This window comes from Heterocephalus glaber, unplaced genomic scaffold (assembly GCF_053883595.1).
Source record: "Heterocephalus glaber isolate CG9 unplaced genomic scaffold, H.glaber_assembly_v1.0 deba00000122, whole genome shotgun sequence".
Taxonomy (NCBI): domain Eukaryota; kingdom Metazoa; phylum Chordata; class Mammalia; order Rodentia; family Bathyergidae; genus Heterocephalus; species Heterocephalus glaber.
In genome coordinates, this window is record NW_028258138.1 from 78,526,902 (window position 1) to 78,548,702 (window position 21,801).

General features: G+C 37.3%; 1 protein-coding gene across 25 annotated transcripts in view; it reads left to right on the forward strand.

The window, feature by feature from the left end:
• The window catches only part of Setd5 (SET domain containing 5), a 74,393-nt gene that overhangs the window by 48,203 nt on the left and 4,389 nt on the right, over positions 1-21,801 (forward strand). For 14 of the 25 annotated variants that reach the window (XM_021260093.2, XM_087216767.1, XM_087216775.1 and 11 more), the window contains 5 exons: positions 5,138-5,267; positions 14,077-14,321; positions 17,741-17,797; positions 19,780-20,250; positions 21,332-21,633. In XM_021260093.2, coding sequence (XP_021115752.2) covers positions 5,138-5,267; positions 14,077-14,321; positions 17,741-17,797; positions 19,780-20,250; positions 21,332-21,633 — 1,205 coding nt within the window. The remainder of the gene's footprint in view (positions 1-5,137; positions 5,268-14,076; positions 14,322-17,740; positions 17,798-19,779; positions 20,251-21,331; positions 21,634-21,801) is intronic. The other 11 variants (XM_087216771.1, XM_087216818.1, XM_087216799.1 and 8 more) reach the window with 1 other exon arrangement.

Here is a 21,801-nt window from a genome sequence, read left to right on the forward strand (position 1 = left end):
TTTCCCCAAAGAACAGAAATTATTTCTTGGGGGGTGGGGGGCATGAAAGTTGAGCCAAAGTGGTATGGGATATGGAGGGGAGGAGGGCAACAGGAATCTGTACACCACATACTGTAAGGAGTCTTTTCTAATCATCTCACCTGAGTATTTGAGTTACTTGTCAAGTTTGTTGAGGGAAAGTCGCAAGTAGAAGAAATCCTAAAGCAAAATTTGATACCATGATCCTTGCCAAAAGAGTTTGTAGATAATGCAATAACATGTGACTTTCAGGTGACAGAAATAAAAACAAAGACACCAAAATAGTAGAACATTTCTGAAAAGCTGTTTTCTACAGGAAATTTGCCTGGGTAACAAAGGAGGTCTACTTTATTAAGTCACTTTAGACTACTTTATCTGAAAAGAAAAATAGTGTGTCATTTGGTGTGAAAAGCACTATGTTTAACCTTCTATAATAATTGGAATTCTAATGTGGCCTACAAAACTTGAACAACATCTGCCTTTTACCTTTTAACATAGCTCAGTCCCTCTGTAAGAATAAGAATTCATAATCTTAAACTACTTTTGTGAGGAGTGTTAAAAATTAGAAAGGATAAGGGCCGAGGATTTAGCTCACTGGTTCTGCCACCTGCCTCACAAGCACAAGGTCCTAAGTTCGATCCCTGGTACCAAAACAAAAAAATTAGAAAGGGTAAAGATGTAGTCTTTAGTCTAAAGGAGGATCAGGTATAGAGGTAGCTAATATATTTGATATTATGAAAGAAACTTTATTCTTTTGTTCTGTGTTTGGCTGTACATAGGACTAGGTTCCTAACATTGTTGGCTATTGAATCATTCTGTCAAACCAGATAGTAGAATCTCCTATTTTGACCTTGAAAAAGTATTAACAATTATTAATACAGATTCATAGTAAAGAATGTGTTGTAGCCAGGTGTGGTGGCATACTCCAGCACTCAGGATGCTGAGGCAGGATTGAGGCAAGCTCGAGGTCAGGGCTGCATAGTGAGTTCAAGGCCAAGATGAACTATATAGCAAGACCCTATCTCACAAAATCCTGTACATATTGTAATATGAAATAGCCTTTTGATATGCCTTCTTAAAAATTCTGATACTGGATTACCATCTTTTCATATTACCACCTTGCTTTTCCAACCATCCAACACACCTGTGAAAACCAAAGTATGTTTACAAGTATGACTTCAAATTCGGTGGGAAATTCATTTCTTTTCCCTGATTGTGATTTAAGGTTTATATCAGTAGCTCATTGTTGTATGTCCATTGGCATCAGATAGAAAGAGATCACGCTTAAGTCCATATTAAATTCTCCAAATATATTTGACCATCTCCATCCTTTGTATTCTTTTATGTGTTCAGCATTGTGTTCTGTTCTGTTTCGTTTTGTTTTGTTTGTAGTGCTGGGGATGGAACCCAGGGCCTTGCACATACTAGGCAAGCCTTTTACCACTGAACTATATCACCACCCTCATCCTTAGTTTTATATAAACTGTGCTTCCGCCGCCTGCCTTGCAAGCAGGAAGTCCCGAGTTCGATCCCCGGTACCAAAAAAAAACCTGTGCTTAAGAATTTTGTACATGGCATAGTCAGTCTTCAGGAAGAGGTTAGGAGTCAGCTACAGATACCGAATTATCATAGCAAAAATGTTGTGTTTAAATTGGATCTTTTAAGTTTAGGTCTAAATAGTTTGTTTAAATGTCTCTTTTCGTATTTGCTGTAAATAAATCCAGATTATATTATAAAACAAACAGCTTTGTATGGGCAGAATTGTAAGTCAGTGTTATTTTGAGTGGGGAGAAGAAACTTTTTTCTTTTTTTTTTTTTTTTGTACCGGGGATCAAACTCAGGTCCTTGTGCTTGTGAGGCAGTTGTCGGAACCACTGAGCTAAATCCCTGGCCCCTAATAAATATTTTTAGAGTGGGAGAACAGACTCACCTAGTTTGACACAAAAGAACATTTCCAAGATTAAAGGAAATTGGAATTAAATTCTGAAAATCCCTCAAAAGATATTAAGCAAGTGGATGAGAAAAACCGATGTTTTGTAGGATTAGTTAGAACACTATATATTCCTAATAGGCCCACTGTTCCATATCTGATTAAAGGAGGTAGGCCTTATAAGTTAAAAATAGTATAAGACAAATTAAATTGTATCTGGATGTTTGTACACAGATTATGAGAGTATTTGTCAGAACATTTATTGATACACCCAGAGTGTCTAGATGAAATTGAGTCATAATTCTCAAAAAGCATTTTATGATTTTGTATCTTGTTCTAGATCTGACTTTAACCATTATTTTAGAAACGAAGCATTTATAAATACCCAAAAAGCCTTTCAATCACATCCTCCCTTGTTCTCCATAAAATCACCTACTAGACCTAATATGTGTAGTACATTTACATTTAGTCTTCCAGATTTCCAGCCAGACCAATAATGAAACATTGTGCTTTGCATTGCTATTTTAGTATATACACCGAAGAGTTAAAATTCATGTATCCTTAAACATACCAACTTTATTTGGAAAAAAAGACTCATTGAAAATCTGGCTTACCCAGTGCTTTGCTTTCTTTGCATACGTTATCTCACTTAACCTTCACCACAACCTGTGGTGTTGGGATTATTGCCTTAGTTTACAGACTCAGAAGCTCTGGTTTAGAAATATTTGCTAACTTGGACAAAGACAACTGGTAAATGGCCAAGCCAAATTTCAACCCAGATCCTTTGGACTCCAGAATCTGTATTAGTTCCTTGCTCCTTCCTACAATAGGGCCACTCATGCTGGGGATTTAGCTCAGTGGTTCCACAGCCTGCCTCGCAAGCGCAAGGTCCCGAGTTCGATCTCTGGTACAAAAAAAAAAAATAGGGCCACTTGTAAACGTTTCTGTTACCCTTTTCTGACCTCCTAAAAACAAACCTTTTTTCTTTCAATACAGTTTGAAAGGGACAGAAGTCTTGTCTTTGATAATTCTAGATGGCCGGGGATTTAGCTCAGTGGTTCCGCTGCCTGCCTCGCAAGCACAAGGACCCAAGTTCGATCCCCGGTACCAAAAAATAATAATAATAATAATTCTAGATAGAAGCCACATGTGGTGGCTCATTTCTGTAATCCCAACACTCAGAAGGCTGAGGCAGGATGATCGCCATGAGTTTGAACCCAGTCTGGGCTGCAATAATGCGTTCAAGGCCAGCCTAAACTACATAGTGAGACCTTGTCTCCAAAAAAAGAAAAATTAATTCTACATAAAATTTGGATAGGTGTGAGGGAGGATCTAAAATTAACTTGTTACCCATAGGGTTGATTGAAACATAACACAAAGAATTTCTCATATTCCTTTTATAAATAATATAAACATCTACAAACCAAGAAAGTATGGGTGTGACCATACAGTACATGCTGTGACATTTAACCTTACAGCCAACCGTGGCAGCATCTTACCCCTAGAATGCCCCATTCTGGCTTTATGTTCCCTTTTTTAAAATTTATTTACCAGATTTTTTATAGTTATATCTACTTGATATTAGAAATATAAAAAATTGATTTCTTTCAAAGGAAAGCTCAGGGATCCCAGATGAGTTCTTTCTGCTCTGAGAAGAAAATCTTGTACTAATGTATCTGTAGCACAGCATTTTTTTTTTACCAATTTTGTCCTCCCAACCCTAGTTTTCCCTTTCTGTGAAATAAGTGATTTGGACAAAATAACTTTTAGAAGTTCTCTCTAAGCTCTATGTGTGTGGTTTTGAAAGTTCATCTTTATATCAATATTCTGTGCATAAGAGAGTTCATTCTTGTTCTTGGCTTTTCAAGACTTGGTCATATCCTTGGACAGTAATATGTTTTAGACAGCGACCCTTGAAATCTCTTTTTTTTATGTACTCAGTTCTTACAGGGAAAATCGATTAGAAGTAATCTCTTTGATGAAGTAGACTACTTACCTGTAATACATGTTTTCTAAAGCTGTAAAATTGTAATTCACCTTTGCTCTTCCTATTTGTGGATGGTCTGACTCAGAAATTGATCTTTATCCTGTAATCCCAGAACTTGGGAGGCTGGGGCAGGAAAATTACAAGTTCGAGGCCAGCCTGGGCTATATTGTGAGTTCAAGGCCAGTCTGAGCTACATAGTAAGTCCCTGTCTCAAAAAAAGAAAGAAATTTATGTTCATCAAAATTCAACCTGACTTATGTCAGAGGAGGAGGAGAGCCACAGAATAGTGAGCCACTAGAACTGTGTATCTTAAGAGAACACAATTATAGGTAAGAAATTTTCTCTCTTCCACAGGATGCATAATCTTACTGCCCTAGTTTTTGCAGGCTTGCTTTACTATCTGATCTAAATATATTCCTCATAAATTTAGATTCCTGTAGTCACTACCAAAAAATTTGTAACTAATTGGAGAAGCCATCTTTTTTACTTTTTTCCCTTTTTTGATTTCTACAGGTCATTTCTTCTTATGATTTGCATTATTTGTGCATAATGTAACCAAGCTACTTGATAGTGGGGAGTTCATATGTTAAACTCTTCTAGTACCTGTAGCGAAGTTACTTATTTTCATCCAATATCTTCCTGTGAGTCTTTTACCTTTTCAGATGTCCCCAGCACAAGGCAGACAATTCTTAAGAGATCTTTATCTCCCCTCTAGCACATTTTAATGTATTTTGTTGTATATGACCAGAGTCTGTGTTAAATAAATATGAAAATTTCTTCCTTATCTCTTTCCATTTACCCTATCCTAAGCAGTATCAAAAGTTGAATAGTAATCATTTTTACTGTTTGTTTTTTTTTAATGCGGTCTCATTATCGAGATTTTTCTCAACTTTGCCTAGTGGAAGGGATTGATGGGACAATGTCCTAATTTGCTGAAGTACAAGGCTTGACTATGGGACTGAGTGAATATATGGGATTGTGTCTGTCATCAGTTGATGTATAATGCCATGGTTAGTGCTTTAAAATGGGCATACTATAGACCGGGGATTTAGCTCAGTGGCACTGCACCTGCCTTGCAAGCACTAGGTCCTGAGTGCAATCCCCGGTACCACAATCAGATCAATCAATAAACAAACAAACAGTAGGCATACTAAATAGATTCAGTGGTTATTTAGTTCTTTGGTTTTTTTCCCTCATTATAGCGCTGGATAAAGCAAGCATTGGAAGAAGGGATGACTCAAACATCATCTGTACCCCAAGAGACCAGAACTCAGCACCTATACCAAAGTAATGAGAATAGTAATTCCTCTAGTATCTGCAAAGACAATGCAGGTATGTGTCTTCAAACTTTTTTGAATTTATAAGCAATGATTATTTGAGGTAATCAAAAAATTTCAGTATTACTACTCTGATATAAAGAAACAATAGCGTGTTCTCTAAATAGTTACTTTACATCTGTCTTTGCAGAGGAAGAGAGAGATCTCAAGTCAGGGATCAGTTTTCCCAGGACGACAAAGAAGGAACTAGACAGTATACAGATAACAGCAGAAATGGTTATAAAAAAGGTTAGAGACATTAAAGTAGTAAGTTTAGGAAATATATAATCATAATTGTAAGGGGGGAGGCAAGAAAGTGGTGGAACACCTAATATGCAGGAACAAATCTTTAATGGTTGAGTTAGGTGGGTCATGGTTGATGGGGTAGAGAATGAATAAAATAAGCAAGAAATTATTAAGTCATTGTTTTATCAAAAGAATCTGAACAGATTATAGTATAAAATAGTTGTATAGTAGTATACTGTAGTATATGGTAGTATAAAATATTTTTGAGAAGACATGCCTTTGAATCCAATTTAACATCCTCAAGCGTTTTTAAACCAGATCATCTGGCATGGTAGAAGCCTGTAATCCCAGCTACTTGAGAGATAAGAAAGGAGTCAGGAAAATTGCAAGTTGGTAGCCAGCCTGGGCAACTTAACTAGACCTAGTTTCAAAATAAAATAAAAAGGAATGGGAATGTAGTTCAGTGGCAGAGCATTGCCTAGCATGTATAAAGTCCTGGACTGGGGGGGTTAATTCGGCCTATTGGCTTTCACAGTGACTCTTACAGGAATTCTTATTGGAAGCATTGGGGAAAGGGGATAAAACAAAATTAAAGCATTGGTACATTAACTTGTGATACCATATTAATTTATTTGGGGGAAGATTTTTAAATAAAATTTTTCATACCAGTATTTAGCTTAATTGAAAAGTTCTCAGGGCTGGTGGTCTCTAAATAATTTTTTTAATATTATGAGATCAAAACAAAATATTAAATACATGCTCATGTAAGGCTTAAGTTCACATGGTACTCTTTTAGGTTTGGTTTGGTTTGGTTGGTTTTTGGTACCAGGATCGAATTTGGGGCCTCATGCTTGCCAGGCAGGTGTTGTGCCGCTGAGCTACATCCCTGGCCCTGTTTCAGATTTTTATACACACCACTTCATGATTTGTATTTGACTTACTGGGTAATTTTTATAAATTAAATTCAGCTAAACTCTTGCTAGTAATGTCTATTGTATATTAAAACTGCTTTTATTTGGATTTTTTGTTGTTGTTTTTATTGGGAAAAGTGGGATCCACTTTTGAAATTAGTGACTTAGTTTATTCTTTTGTCTTAGATCAAGTTAATACATACGTAACTCTAGGATAATGAAATCTAGTGGTACCATTTATTTACAATAGTTTATTCTAGGGGCCGGGGATTTAGCCCAGTGGTTCTGCCACCTGCCCCACAACCACAAGGACCCGAGTTCAATCCCCAGTACCAAAAATAAATAAATAAAATAAAATACTATATTCTGTTCTACATCAAAGATTAGGGAGATTTAATCCAAAATATTAATATAAACATCCTTGTGGCAGATTTCTGTCAATATTATCAATTTACTAGCAACTTTTCAAAAGTAGTTAGAATTGTCCAGCTGACGTGGATTGTCATTTGTGTGTTTATATCTGGTGTATGTTACATAGGTGTGTAGTTAAGGTTGGAAAAGGTTGGTTATATAGCACTTCATGTCCTGACTAGCTAAGACTTACAGAGAAACTGCCTTTGTTACTAGGTGCCCTAGTTGAAATAGAATGAGAATTGTTAGTCACCAGCCTTTATTGGGCTTCTGCTCTAGTCTCTGGCAAGAATGAAAAAGACTCACAGAACACACTTTGCCCTTAAGTGTCAGCATAAACAAAAGGAAAATATTTAATAAACAAATCAAGAAGTAGTCAAAAGAATGGCTAATTTCCTAGAAGTTAGTGTAAATCTTGAGGAATTATTTTTGTTTATTAGTCTACTTAGAATACCAGTAATGGAGAACAGGAGACATACTGTCATAGTAGAAAAAAATCAAACAGACCTGTATTTGAGGATCAACTGTAGCCATTACTAACTACACAATGTTACTGAAGGTCTCTGTGCTCCTCCTTTAAAAAGACAATACAGGGCCGGGGATCTAGCTCAGTGGTTTCACCGCCTGCCTCACAAGCAGAAGGACCCGAGTTTGATTCCCGGTACCAAAAAGAAAGAAAAAAGACAATACAGTAGTAATACTTGCTTTATGGGGCTGAAATTGAGTAAGGTATAAAAAGTGCTCAATACAGTGTCTGAGTCATAACATGAATTACTACTGTCATATTCTACACAAAATACTCTTTTTGTCAAGTATGAATACTAGCTACAGTAAAGATTCTAAAGGCTAAAGTTGTATGGAAATAAAAAGTATTACCATTAAAGTAGGGAAGAGGCATAATGTTCATTATTTGTAAGTAGTATGGACAGATCCTTAGGAGCACTTAAGTAATCACTTGAGAAACTTACAATTAATAACAGTTAAATAAAAATGCTGGATAGGAGTAAATACACAAAAGCATGTAATAATCATTAAGATGCTAAGAAAATGAGTGAAGAAAAATTTTTAATTTTTCATTTCTAAACGTAAAAAAACTAAGCTGGTTAGGCATTCCTTAGGTTATGTGGAGCAAATCATTATTGAGAAATATGTTTAAAGTTTGAGGGAAAAGACAGGAATTCTATACTCACTAATGAAAAGAATAAATGCTACACATATCTTTGTCTTCTGTCTTGGATCTCTCCATATAGTTTCCACAGTAGCTTTTTAAAATATGATTAAATTATTCTGAAGTTTATTTTTATACAAAGCTAAGAAAAACATTTTTTAAGTAACAATGAAGTATTTTGCCTGGAAGTATGAACCCTGTCTTCTAATATGAAACTAATAATTAAATCAGTATGGTACTGTCACAAGAATAAATGTCTGTTTAGAACAGAATAGCCAGAAACAGGCCTTAAGATAAAGATTTGGCAAATTATTCTAGAGTTTACAGTTGCTTGGGGAATTGAAAAAGAATTATGTACTTTTCCAGAGCAAATCTAGGCACGTTCAAATTTTTGTTTGCTTAAACAGTTTTAAGCATAATTCTGTGTCCATATTTTTTTTTTTTGAGTTAATATTATTGGGGAGGGGATTTGCAGTGAAAGTGACAAGAGAATTATATTCCTACTAGTAATTTTTATGAGCTGTATCAGATACTAAAAATATTTATAGTCCTGTACCTATACTATGAGGTGGATATCTGTTATAAAGAGATGTGGAAACCAAAACTTTATGTTCGGAGATATTCATAATTACTAGTAATTACAAAAATATATATATGATAAAAAGAACCTGAATTCCAACTAACAGTGGAATAATAGAATTTGTAATTTTATTTGCTGCGTGCAGAGGATTTTGATGGAGTATCATACACTATTCAGTGAAGTTTTTCTTCTGGGAATGAGGGTGTGGCTCAGTGGTAGATGGCTTGTCTAGCATGCATGCAGGCCTAGGTTCATTCTTCACCACAGCACCAACAAAAAGTTATTATTATTTTTTTTTTTTTGTACCAGGGATCTAACTAGGGACCTTGCACTTGCAAGGCAGGCAGCGGAACCACTGAGCTAAATCCCCGGCCCAAAAACATTCTTGATTTCTTTTATCAAATTGACTTAAATGCACCCTAAAACACCATAGTATGACCTATGAAGTAGATCTGTGATCTTAATTCACACTATGAATCTGTAAGAATATTAAATAATGTATCATCAATTTTCCTAGGAATAGAAGGATTTTTAATTTGAAATTTACTAGAATAATTCAGTTGTTAGTAGGTCATAAGGAGATGGAAAAGTAAGAGCAGAATAATTGTTACAAATTTAATAATTTAAGCTGAGAATGGGGGCATAATGAGTTCAAGGCCAGCCTGAACTACATAGCAAGACCCTGTGCCCCCTCCAAAAAAATTACTAATTAAATAGAATAAGTACAGTTTTTAAAACTGAAAACAATTGCCAGTTATCATCTTCATTATGAAAACTAATTAAAACTTAAAATGGATTATCAAATTGTCTCACTGTTAACATTATCATAGTATAAAATTTTTATCCAAGGATATATATATTATTATGTATAATCAATACAATCACCTACCTAGAAGATCCAAGAGAATTAACTGAAAAGCTAATAGAGAGCATAGGTTGGCTGGAAACAAACATTTTCTTAAGCTAATGACATTGAGATATAATAAGTGAGGAAATCTGTCCTACTTGCAGTAGTAGCAGAAACTAGAGAACACTGGAAAGTAACCCTAGTTAGAAGTGTGGTGCATCTCATTGAAGAGGGTTGTAAATCAATGCTTGAATAATGGCAGAATCATGCCATTTCCTGAATAAGACTAAAGTTCTTTGAACGCCAATCAAAATCTCTTTTCTTTTCTTTTCTTTTTTGTTTTTTTAATATTGTGCCAGGGCTCAAACTTAGGACTTTGCACTTGCCAGGCAGGCATGGCGCCACTGAGCTACATCCCCAGCCACAAAATCTTTTTCTTTAAGGTTTGCATGTGGTTGATAATGATTATTACAGTTCATTGACATGAAAAATGTACGCTAGAAGTGCTAAAGAATCTAGGAGAATAGCTTAACTAGAATAGTCCCAACAATTTCACTAAAAAGTATGTCAAGCCAGCATGGTAGCGCAGGCCTGTAGTCTCAGCCCTGAATAAGAAGCTGAGGCAAAAGGGTGGCAAGTGTAGGGTCCCCTGGAATATAGGGTGATACTGTTTCAGAATTTGTACATACATGTGTATGTATGTATATTCATAAATAGAATGTCTGTTGGTTTCGTATTGTATGCTAAATGGACAGAATAACACTCAAAAATAAACCCAGCACATTTAGAGATAAAATAAATGTGATAGTTTACATTAATGGCTTCAGAGTTATAATTTCAAAAAATTTTGGAAGAATAAAGTTGGTCCCATAGTTATTTGTCTTGGAAAAGGAAAGAATAAGCAGTACCTTATACTTAAGTATAATATTTTATAGTTTCAGTGAGCTTTTACAATGAAGATGATAATTAGCAACTGTTTTTAGATTTTAAAAAACTGTAAGTATGCTATTTAATTATACTCTTAAGTATATTATATGCTTAAAACCTATTATACCACAGTATGTTCTCTCTCATCTCCTGCCTTATTTAAATTTATCTTTGTTCCAGTACTAGGGATTGAACCCAGGGAGCTACATTTCCAGCCCTTTTTTTGAGACAAATTCTTCTTAACCTCTTTTTACTCTCAAGCTTGAGATCCTCCTGCCTTAACCTCCTGAGTAGCTAGATTTACAGACTATGTCTATGGTTTTTGTTTTATTAAAATGTAAATTAAGTCTGGCTGATGGTATTGCTCAGTGGTAGAGTGCTTAGCTAGCAGGTTATGAGGCCTTGCAATCAGTGAATCAATTGATAAAATGTAAATTAAACCTGGAAATAAAAAATATTCCTTGGCTTTTTTTGTTGTTTAGGTTTGTTTTTTGTGGTTTGGTTTGGAGACAAGTTCTCACTATGTGGTTCAGGCTGGCCTCAAAATCACAGTAACTCTCCTGCCTCAGCCTCCAAGTGCCAGGATTTCAGATGTCCACCACCACGCCCAACTAAGCTGGCATTTTTGTAGTTTTGGCATAGAGTGGCAAAGGTATTTATGATAAAGGTAGAAAATAACTAATACATTTGACTTAATAAAAACAAAATATTGCATAATAATGACATTTTAAAGGCCAACCAAAGGGGAGATGGGAAGATAAGGAAGAGGAAAGGGGGGGGGGAAGAAAGAATGAAAGCAAAGCTTTTTTTTTTTTTTGGTACGAGGGATCGAACTTGGGTCCTTGCCCTTGAGCAGCAGGCGGCGAAACCACTGAGCTAAATCCCCAGCCCCTGGAAACAAAGCTTTTATAAATAAGGAGAAGGTTTGAAGGGAAGGGAGTGGAATGGGAAAGAAAGAAGAATCAATATATATTATGTACAGGTACAAATTCCCAACAATGATCATTATGTGTATCAAAAGCGTACCGGTAAAATTAATTTTTTTTAAATGCAAAAGATACATTAGTAACATTTTTAACAAAGGGTTAACCTCCATATTTAGAGAGCCTTTATAAATCAGGAAAAGATGAACATTAATAACTTATTGTAAAGGACGTGAGCCCACAGTTCAAACAAGAATAAATAAAAAGTTAGCATATGTAAATATTATTTTGGTTCAGAAATCCTACATGTAACCATTTGTCTTAAAAAGTAATAAGCAAAACAGAAGCAGGAATGTGGAGTAGCAAATTTTTTGGTCATTAGCATGTATTTATAGCAGTGGAAAAAAAATACTTAAGTTGGTTAAATTTGGGTAATATTAATGCCAGTTAACCATTTGAAACTGAATTATAGGTTTTTATTTATTGTCCTTGAAACATAATTTCACCATGTATATCTGAGTGAAAGTATTACTGTGCAGTGGGGGTAAAGCAAAGTCTATGAGGCCATGTCAGAAAAGAAGGCTAGATAAAAATATGCCAGCACTGCTTTTAAATTACAGGTACGATTTTAAATTGTATGATTAAATATGTGAATGTTTGTTTATATAATCTTAGGAGACACTTCAATAAAGGTGAAAAATACCTTTAGATACAGGTAGAGTTTAACTACATAAAGTTTGACAGCTGTGTATGCAAAAACTGAAATAAATAGGGAGAAAAGGTAGAAAAAGACTGCCTGCTGGCCCATATACCTCATAAGAGCATATGTCAGCTCTGTTTTGTTGAGTTGTCATAAGTTCCTACTAAACACGTTAAGTGCCGTGTGCGTTGATTTGTGGGTAGCAGTTTTCACCCACATTTTCTAGTGAACATCATTACTTTTTAGTAATTACAGTGTTGAAGCTACCAGTATAGAAATCTTTTACAAGATTTAAGTCTCTTGAAGTGTTTAAAAGTTATTCTGAATATAAGCCTTGAATTATATCTTTGTTTTTGGTACCTAAGCACTTTTAAAAAGGAGGAAAGAAAACTTAATATCTGGAACAAAAGGAAAATATGAATATACTTTCAAAACAGGAAATAAACTGAGTTCTCAGAAAGGAAAATTTAAACATCTCCAGTATTTTTGCATGTATTCTAGCCTCTCCTTTTACAGATTTGTTACCATTATTAGTGTCTCATACTTCTTTCTGTTAACTAGTCCCTTGACTCCAAAGATTTTTCCCAGTTATTAGTTTCATCTTAACCATTTCTGCCAGGTTAATCTTCCTGAAGCATTGCTCTGCTCAGAACCTACTAACCTAGAACTTCCTTGAAGGCCTGTGTTAAATGTCACCCCTTATAACGAGCCTTGGGGATGTAATTCAGACACAAGCTAGATTGCCTAGGTTTTTTTCTCCCTGTACATCAGAGTCCCCATCTTTAACATGAGGGTGATGATAATAATGCTGGATTATAGACTTGTTAAAAATTAAGTCACATATTCTACCTAAAACACATAGTATACTGCATGATATGTAATGATCACTTGAAAACTTAGCTAGGTTTTGGTGTCTTTGTTGTTGCTGTTCTTGTTGTTGTTCTGAGGGGTTTTATTTATTTGGGATTTTTTGGGTTTTGTTTGGTTGTTTGGGGAGGGGTTGGTTTTGATTCAAAGTCTCACTGTTTTTCCTAGGCTAGCTTTGAACTCCTGGGCTCAACTGATCCTGCTTCAGCCTCCCGGGTAGCTGGTACTACAGGCACACATCATTAAACCTGGCTTTAACTGTTTGTGGGGTTTTTTTTAATTATTATTAACATATGGCAGTATGATCACCTCCCTTGATCATACTAAATTAAACATTTTAAATATGTTTTCTTCTACAAACATGTAAGCTCCTTAAAAATAGAACATACAATGACCATTTCACCCTACTTACCTAGTTTAGTGATGTCCAAATAGTGGCTATTAAATAATGTTCATGTAAGTAAAAAGAAAGTTTATTTTTCCTCTGAGAATCAAGTGAGATACGTACTTTATCCTTGAGTGGTTACTAAAATATATATTCTACTTGTTAGTAGGGTTAATCAACCTAGTTTTCTTTTTTAGTTTGGGAGTTTTTATAGAAATCACAGGCCAGGGATGTAGCTCAGTGGCACTGTGCCTGCCTGGCAAGTATCGGATCCTGAGTTCAATTCCCAGTACCAGAGGAAAATAAAAAAGAACTTTCAGAAATCATTTCACACTTGTAACCCTCTGATACTAGAGGCTAGATATGAATCGGGGAATCACGTTTGACTCCACAAATATTATAGAAAGAGCTGCTGAAAAAGGGCACAGATACATATATATAAGACAGGATGACAGGAATATGCATTGGGCATCCCAGTAGTTTTAGTTGGTGATATGGCAGTTACGTTGAGGGTCATTTTAACAAAGTAACACAGATTTAAGAATTTTGGAAACTTGGTATGATGGAAAGAAATTTATATTTTGGTCTGGAAGAGGGTAGATTAGCTCCCAGGATGGGACTTATCATTAGAATTACCATATTCACTTGGAGTTTCTCCGGGAGATAGAGTGATTTGCAAGTTATTGCAGTGTAGTAATTAAAGAGCTTCTTCGGGCTTTTGGGCTGATTAAAGGAGATGGTTTAATGAGGTAAGGTAAAGAGGAGTTAGGAGCCACTATAGGTTAAAAGATTAATGGCCTTACTGCAGAGCTTCGCATTAAGCTGTGGTTCAACTCTCACCCACGTTTTATATTTCACAGACTTGTTGAGCCCATTAAAGAAATGGAAGTCTCGCTATCTGATGGAGCAGAATGTCACCAAGTTACTTCAGCCTCTGTCTCCAGTTACACCACCCCCTCCTGGTTCAGGCTCAAAGAGCCCCCAGCTGACCACACCTGGCCACACTCACCCAGAAGAGGAATGTCGAAATGGATACAGTCTCATGTTCTCCCCAATCGCATCTCTCACCACTGCTAGTCGCTGCAACACTCCTCTGCAGTTTGAGGTGATTTGGGTTTGATTGTTGGGAGTGCTAGATATGAAAATAATCATTTGTGAGTTCTCATTTCAAGTATATTATCATTTCAAATGTTTCTTTACTATCTTCCTTACCCATCTCACCAAGAGAATGGGGAACCTCAGGGTTGGTGTGACTTGTTACCTGGTAGCCTCTCATCTTGTCAGTCCCTGTATTTCTCGGAATAGGAGCAGTGCTACCAAGGGTTCCATTCATCTGTCTTTGGCATGCAATCCCTCATTCTCCTTAACTTTTAAGTAGTAAGCATGCTGGATCTTTACCTTTACTGTATACCTTGGTCAAAATTCACTTTGAGGTGACTGTTGAAGCCATTAGTAACACCATCCTGAGCGATCAGGTTAGACTGGTGGATTGTGTCTCTGTTTCTAGGCCTTTAAATGAGGGAATTGTTTTCTCCAGGTTGTTTGGTATTTCCACTGTGGCCTCAGTGAACAGAGATTTAAAAAGCATTAGTGTATGGCTTATGGTGAATACAGATTTTTTTAAACACCAAATTACTTTGTCCTTGTATAATTGCGAGAGATGAGAAGTAGACAGGAGGCTAATAATACGAATTTTTTAAAGACAAATTTATTATATGCATTTTGTAGATAAATTAGAAATGTGTATACCTCAGCTGCTTCTAAATATAATTTAAAACAGTTTAATATTCAAGTTTGTGTTTGAATAGAATCCATGTATATTTTAAAAACTCATTTATTAGCCAGGCATGGTGATGTATGCCTTTAATCCTGGCATGCTGGAAGGCTAAGGTAGGAAAACCACAAGTTCAAGCCTAGCCTATGTAACTTAGGGACTTAGTAAGACCCTGTTTCAAAACAAAAAAATAAAAAGGCCTGGAGATACAGCTCGGTATGAAGGCCCTGTGTTCAATCTCCAGTATCATCCCCCTACAAAAAGACTCAACTATCGTATGTTGCTCTGATATGAAATTAAATTAAATGGATCCCACTTATTCCTTCTCAGAAAAATTTGTTCTGGCCACTAAACATACTCAGCTCTACCTTCAGCTTTCACTTCTTTAGATGTGGCCTCAATAAAGTTGAATGTTCTAACCAACTCCACCTGCCTGTTCAGCCTTTAAGAGAGAGTTAGGATTGAAAATATATAGATAACTCAGAGAGAGCTAACAACCTTGTGAAGAGTTACGTGTTCTGTACAATAACTTACCTTTGGAGTGAACCTCTTTCCATGTGAAAAAAAATGCCTCCCAGTTACATTTGACTTTTTAGGGAAGTAACATAACTGCTTTTCAAATTCCTATGGTATTCTTATTAGCCAAATACAAAAGCAGCTAATTAAGACCTTTCTCCTTTTACCTGTTGACTTTCACTTAGCAATTAAGAGTTTTAGGGTAAGGTACCATGAGAGGAAATTCCCTCTGGGAGGTTAGTAGATTTTAGGACTAGGGTTGAATACTTTATCAAGGCAAGTTTAGTACTCAGCACATTCCTTTCCCTTGCAGCATTTTGAATAACTGAAATGCTATGCAAATGCAAAGTATTATTTATGTTTTTAAAAAGCTAAAAAGATCATTTTAGTGAAACATTATCCAAGCATAATTTTTGAATGCCAGGAAGGAAAGAATATATTATAGTAAATAGCAAAATTTCAGTGCGTGGTTCCGTTATTGTAAACCTGTGGTTTAAGGAAATTTACTTTCTCATCATTTTTAAAAAAAAAAAAAAAACAAACACTGCCATCTTTACCCATTCTTGTCACCGTTCTAATGGCCACACTCTTTCCCATACTCTAGTACAGAGATGAGTAGCTTTTTTTTCCATCAAAAACTATGGCCCAAGCCAGGCATGATGACACATGCCTGTAATCCCAGCAACTTCAGGGCTGAGGCAAGAGGATCATGAGTTTGGGGCCAAATTAGTGAGCTTCAGCAATTTAATGAGACCTTTGTCTCAAAATAAAAACAATTAAAGAGGATCTGGTTTAGTGTTCCTTGGAGTCAATCACCATTATTCCCCCACTTTCAAAAAAATAAAACCAAACCTATGATACAGATAAGTGTCAGAAAGATGTCACAAATAAAAAACACCTTAATTTGGGAAAAGCTGTTCTGTTTGTTTTTGTCTTTTTTTTTTTTTTTTTTTTTTTAAGGAAAAATAAACATTTAAGAGAAAGAAAGCTGAGAAATCTCCAGTGGAAGGTTAGGTATACAGTGAAAGAGAACACAATCTTCAGGAGGGGAAAGCATCTAGAGAGGGCAGCATTGGGAGGGCAAGCTTAATAAGCCTCTCCTTTCTCCCAAAATAACCCTTCCCTGCTCTTCCCAGTCTCAGATCCAAACTTCACTCTCCATCTCACACACAGGCAGGCATCCACGTGTATACCTGCCACCCTCCACACTGAATAAAATTTACACGAAAAACCTTGCTGTGCTGAAGGAACCTCAGGCCTGCCACAGCATAGATCTGCCACCCAGACCATAACTGTCCCAGAGCCCACAGCAGTCTCAGCCCTTCAACCTCGAATCATGCCATAGCTGTTGCCATCACTTTCTTTTCTTGTTGCCATTCACATCTCCGTATCCAGAGTGCACTACTCAGTACCTGTTTGTTAGGGAATGCTGCCTTAGGTCAAAAAGGGACTCCAAGTGAACACACATGCTTGCTTGCTCACTTGTGCTCGCTCTCGCTCATGCTCGCTCTCACGCTCGCACTTGCTCACGCTCGCACTTGCTCGCGCTCTCCCTCTCTCTCGCTCGCTCTCTCTCTCTCACTCGCTCTCTCTCTCTCACTCTGGCTTGCTCGCTCTCTTTCTTTTTGCTGTGTTCCCAAAGGTACAATGGATGTTAGCCAAGAGACCATTGGTAGAGATGTTCAGTCCCATTAAATTTTGTGGAGCTAGGAATTCCATCAGTCACACTTTCTGTAACTGACATTCAGGAGGAACTAGCCTAGTTCCTACTTACCACTTTTCTCAGTTCCCAGCTTGGATAGAAGCACGCAAGAGAATGGAAAAATGTAACATCAGAAGGGTGCAGGTAAAGGAACAGCATTCCTCTAAGGAGGAATAAGGTGTAGAATGCCCACTGATAAAAAATACTGTAGGTCGCTAAACTTTCTTCTAAAATACAAAGAAACATAACACTAAAATTTCACCTCTTTTCCTGATATGTGCTTGAGATGTTTGCTTATAGCATGAAACATAACCAATTTATCCTTAAATGCTTTCAAAGGCATCAGAAAGCATTTCAGAATCATTTTTTCCATTGAGATGAGTTCTGCAGTTAAACATTTCCCCTATGCATTCTTGTCCAACCCTCAAAAAAAATTGTGGCTAACATCTATGCTTGATTTTATTTTTTGTTTGTTTTGTTTTGCTTCTTGACTTGGAGTAGATGAATAACAAGATGCTTTTCCCTCCTCTAGAACATATCCTCCCCTGAGAGTTCCCCTGCGCATAGGCCCGAGTCCCTGTCACCCGAGGTAGTTATCACACCATCTCAATCACACTTGGAGGCTGAGAGTGAGTGTGCATGAGTGTGTTCCTGAGTGTGTGGGGAGGGTCAGGGGTCTGAGTGAATGGGTTAATGGGCTGGAGGGCGGCCAGTCAGTCACAGCAAGTTGAATGAATCTTCCTGTGTCCATGTAGATGGAGAGAAATGAAGTAGCTGTATGTATGTGATGGGGATGGTTTTTGTTGTTGTTTGGGGGAGGGGTGGCTGATGTGTTCCTTTAAAGATTAGACTCTAGAGTCAAGTTTAAAGGATAGTGAATGTGTGATAGAAAAGTTAAATAAGTTCTTTGATAACGTCTAATCAATGAGGTCTGTTTGTTTACAAATAAGGAAAGTTGTAAGTAAGAACTGTCTTTTAATATTTATGATCTTGGGCGGCTTATATTGGAAGAGTTGGACAATGACTTATACTTTGTTCCAAGGTTAATCTGACAGTTCTGCTTAACCGTCTGTTTTGGGCTTTGGTTGATAGATCGAGTAGCTTCTTTGGGAAAGTTTTCTGCCTCACAGCTTTCCTACATTTTCTTTGTAGCTCCTTATGGAGTATACAGGAAACCAAATCAGTCCATGGCTTCTGTGTCACAGGCCTCCCTCCATTCTGCAATAGTTGGGATAGTTACTGTACAAAGTGTTAGTTCTTTGGACATCAATTGAGTGCTTTTCTCAGAAACTGCTATAACAAAGATGCTAAATTCAGATTTTGGTGCTAGAGATTTTCTTATAAGATTTGGACAAAGACAGTCATTATCTGTGAGTGTACATAAAACCATTTTCCTGGGCAGGGGATTTAGCTCAGTGGTTTTGCCGCCTGCTGCGCAAGCGCAAAGACCCAAGTTCAATCCCCGGTACCAAAAAAAAAAACAAAACGTTTTCCTCTTTAAAAGTTATAGTCTCACATGACCTTTCAGAAATTAACTGAACTTTAACCCTCACTTCAAATAAAAAATCAGGACTAAGTTCTATGAGAGTTAACCAAATTCTGAATCAATAGGATTTATAGATCAATATGAAACTGAAAATGATTTCATTCCCCAAGTGTATGAGAGACATTTTCAGGCATCTTGACGCTGTCTTGTTAGGAAAGTACAGCTTCCTCTCCTCGGTAGTTCAAGAGTGTGAGACAGCACAATTTGGAGACTGACATGGCATGGCATTTGGGTTTCTGGTACCATTCCTTATAGACAGGTAAGCTGCAATTGACCTCATGATAGAAAGTCTTGGTTTTAGGAGCTAATGATAACTAAATAATAGGTGGAGTTTATCTTTGGTATATTTCAGCATCGTACATGCTCTGCAGTGATGGATATTAGTGGTCTTGTGATATGTTGGCATATATTAGAGGTTAAAGAAAGAAAGAGTGGCTAGAAAGTTGTGCAAGAAACACACTTAGCTAACAGTGAAAATGCATGAAGAACTGGTCAATAGATGTTCTTAATGCCATTCTCCTTAATGAACCAGCAACTTAAATACTTGCCTTTTCCTCTACTTTCTACTCTTCTCCACCTTCTCCCCTTCCCCACCTTCCATCAATATTAATTTAAAAGTGAATAACACTAGGAGCTAATTATCTTAATATTTCTCTGTGGTGTATACGGGGCTCAGGTAAATCCCTGATTATACCCCCAGTCCTTTAGTGTACATGATGACTCCACAAACCTGATGAAAGGCTGAGCAGGCAAAATAGTCACATTTAGCCAATTATCTGATTCTGACTTTCCCATTATTCTCATCTGAAAAGACAGCATTTGGGGGGAAGCTGTGATTCTTTAGCAGTGTGGCCTATGTAAACTGTTGCTCTGTGGGATTTTTACAGATCTTAATGGATTTCTCTCCTCTACTTCCATCCCTCTTATCTTTCCTGTGCACCCGTGCCCCCCCCTCACCTCCCTTTCTGCCCTTTGACTTTTTCCTTTCTCCCCTGCCCTATGTCTTTTGGTTTTTATTCTTTCAGCTTTGTCACCGAAAAGACCTGGATTTGACAAAAGTAGGATACCTTGACTCCAACACTAACAGCTGTACTGACAAACCTTCCCTGCTCAACTCAGGTCCTTCTGACCTGGCTCCTCATCCCTCCATTGGGCCTGCCTCAGAGACTGGATTCCCAAACAGGAGTGGAGATGGACATCAGACCCTCATGAGAAACTCAGACCAGGCATTTCGGACAGAGTTCAACTTGATGTATGCCTACTCCCCTTTGAACGCAATGCCTCGTGCAGATGGATTATATAGGGGGTCTCCCCTAGTGGGGGATAGGAAACCTTTACATTTGGATGGAGGATATTGTTCCCCTGCCGAAGGGTTTCCCAGCAGATATGAACATGGCTTTATGAAAGACCTCGCTCGTGGATCCATGTCACCTGGTGGCGAAAGGGCCTGTGATGGAACTCCATCTGCCCCACAGAACCCACCACAGAGGAAAAAGGTAAATATTTCATGTTATACACCCACTTGTTAAGAATGACTAAATAGTGCTCGCTTCGGCAGCACATATACTAAAATTGGAACGATAAAGAATGACCAAATTGGGGCCGGGGATTTAGCTCAGTGGTTCTGGCGCCTGCCTCGTAAACGCAAGGTCCCAAGTTCTATCCCTGGTACCAAAAAAAAAAAAAAAATGACCAAATAATTTAGTATTACCAAGTTTCGCTTGTGTGCTTAGCACTATTAGATCAGTAAGAGCTAATCTCTGCCATGTCGAAATAGTGTTTTAATACAATTTGGTGAATATTGTAAATATCCAACAAGAAAGACTAAGGATGTGAATTAAAAGTAGTGCATCTGCCTACCTTATGTGAGGGACTATGTTTGATCCCTAGCACCACAAGACAAATCTCCAGCAAACGTCAATACCTGTTAGGCAGTCGGAAGGCTAGAAAAGTGAAAATAATTCCTTACATTATGTAGCATTTCCTAAGTTTTAGGCACTATTAAGCTCTTCAGATGCATTTTATCCTCACCATAACCCTATAAGATAATTTCTTGTTTTGCAGATAAGGAAACTAAGGCAAGTTAAATATTTTCTATGCAGACTTTTTGTATTTTTGTTATATTTTACACTTGGTCAGAAAAATAAGAGGCCTTAGTGAGTAGGAAAAAAGGAAACACAGGCAGATAATTTAGAATAAGATAGTAATGGGTTTCAAAGATTGTTGTATGAATAGCATTGACTATCCGAAACAGTGAAAACAGTAACAGCTTCTAAAACCTATGTGTGCAGTGTGTTATAACAGCAAAGAGGTGTACTAGCCAAGGAAGGGAATAGAGTCTGTTGTGCAGTCAGGAAATAACAAGGATTAGGTGGATGGTGGGGAAGTTGGGAAGTGTCCAGATACGGATGGCTTTTCTGGAGCTAATTTGCTGAAGTATAAACTGTAAATAATTTCTTCTCCTATAACACTGGCTTCACTACTGGTTTACCAGGGTTCCAGCCTTTCTTCTTTCCCCATTGCTAGTGATCCAGTAATGATACCCAGCTGAAGTACTGTTTGTTTTTTCCTCTCTAGGTGTCCCTGCTGGAGTACCGTAAACGGAAACAAGAAGCCAAGGAGAATTCTGCTGGTGGGGGAGGTGACTCAGCGCAGAACAAAAGCAAGTCTGCAGGAGCTGGGCAAGGCAGCAGTAACTCTGTTTCTGACACTGGCGCCCATGGCATGCAGGGATCCTCAGCCCGAACCCCATCATCCCCTCACAGAAAATTCTCCCCATCTCATTCCTCTGTGTCCCACTTGGAGGCAGTAAGCCCATCAGATTCCAGAGGCACTTCTTCATCTCACTGCAGACCTCAAGAGAATATCAGCAGCAGGTGGTAAGTTTATATTTGGTGTTTTATCATTAAATTTAGAAGGGAAGTATATATCTAGTATCATCCCAATATTGCCTAAAATATATGAGTACACTTTAGACCCACCTAGTTGTGCTATCTGTCCTGCTTAGCTGATTAATACTATCAGTCACATCCTCCAGCCTTGCAGAA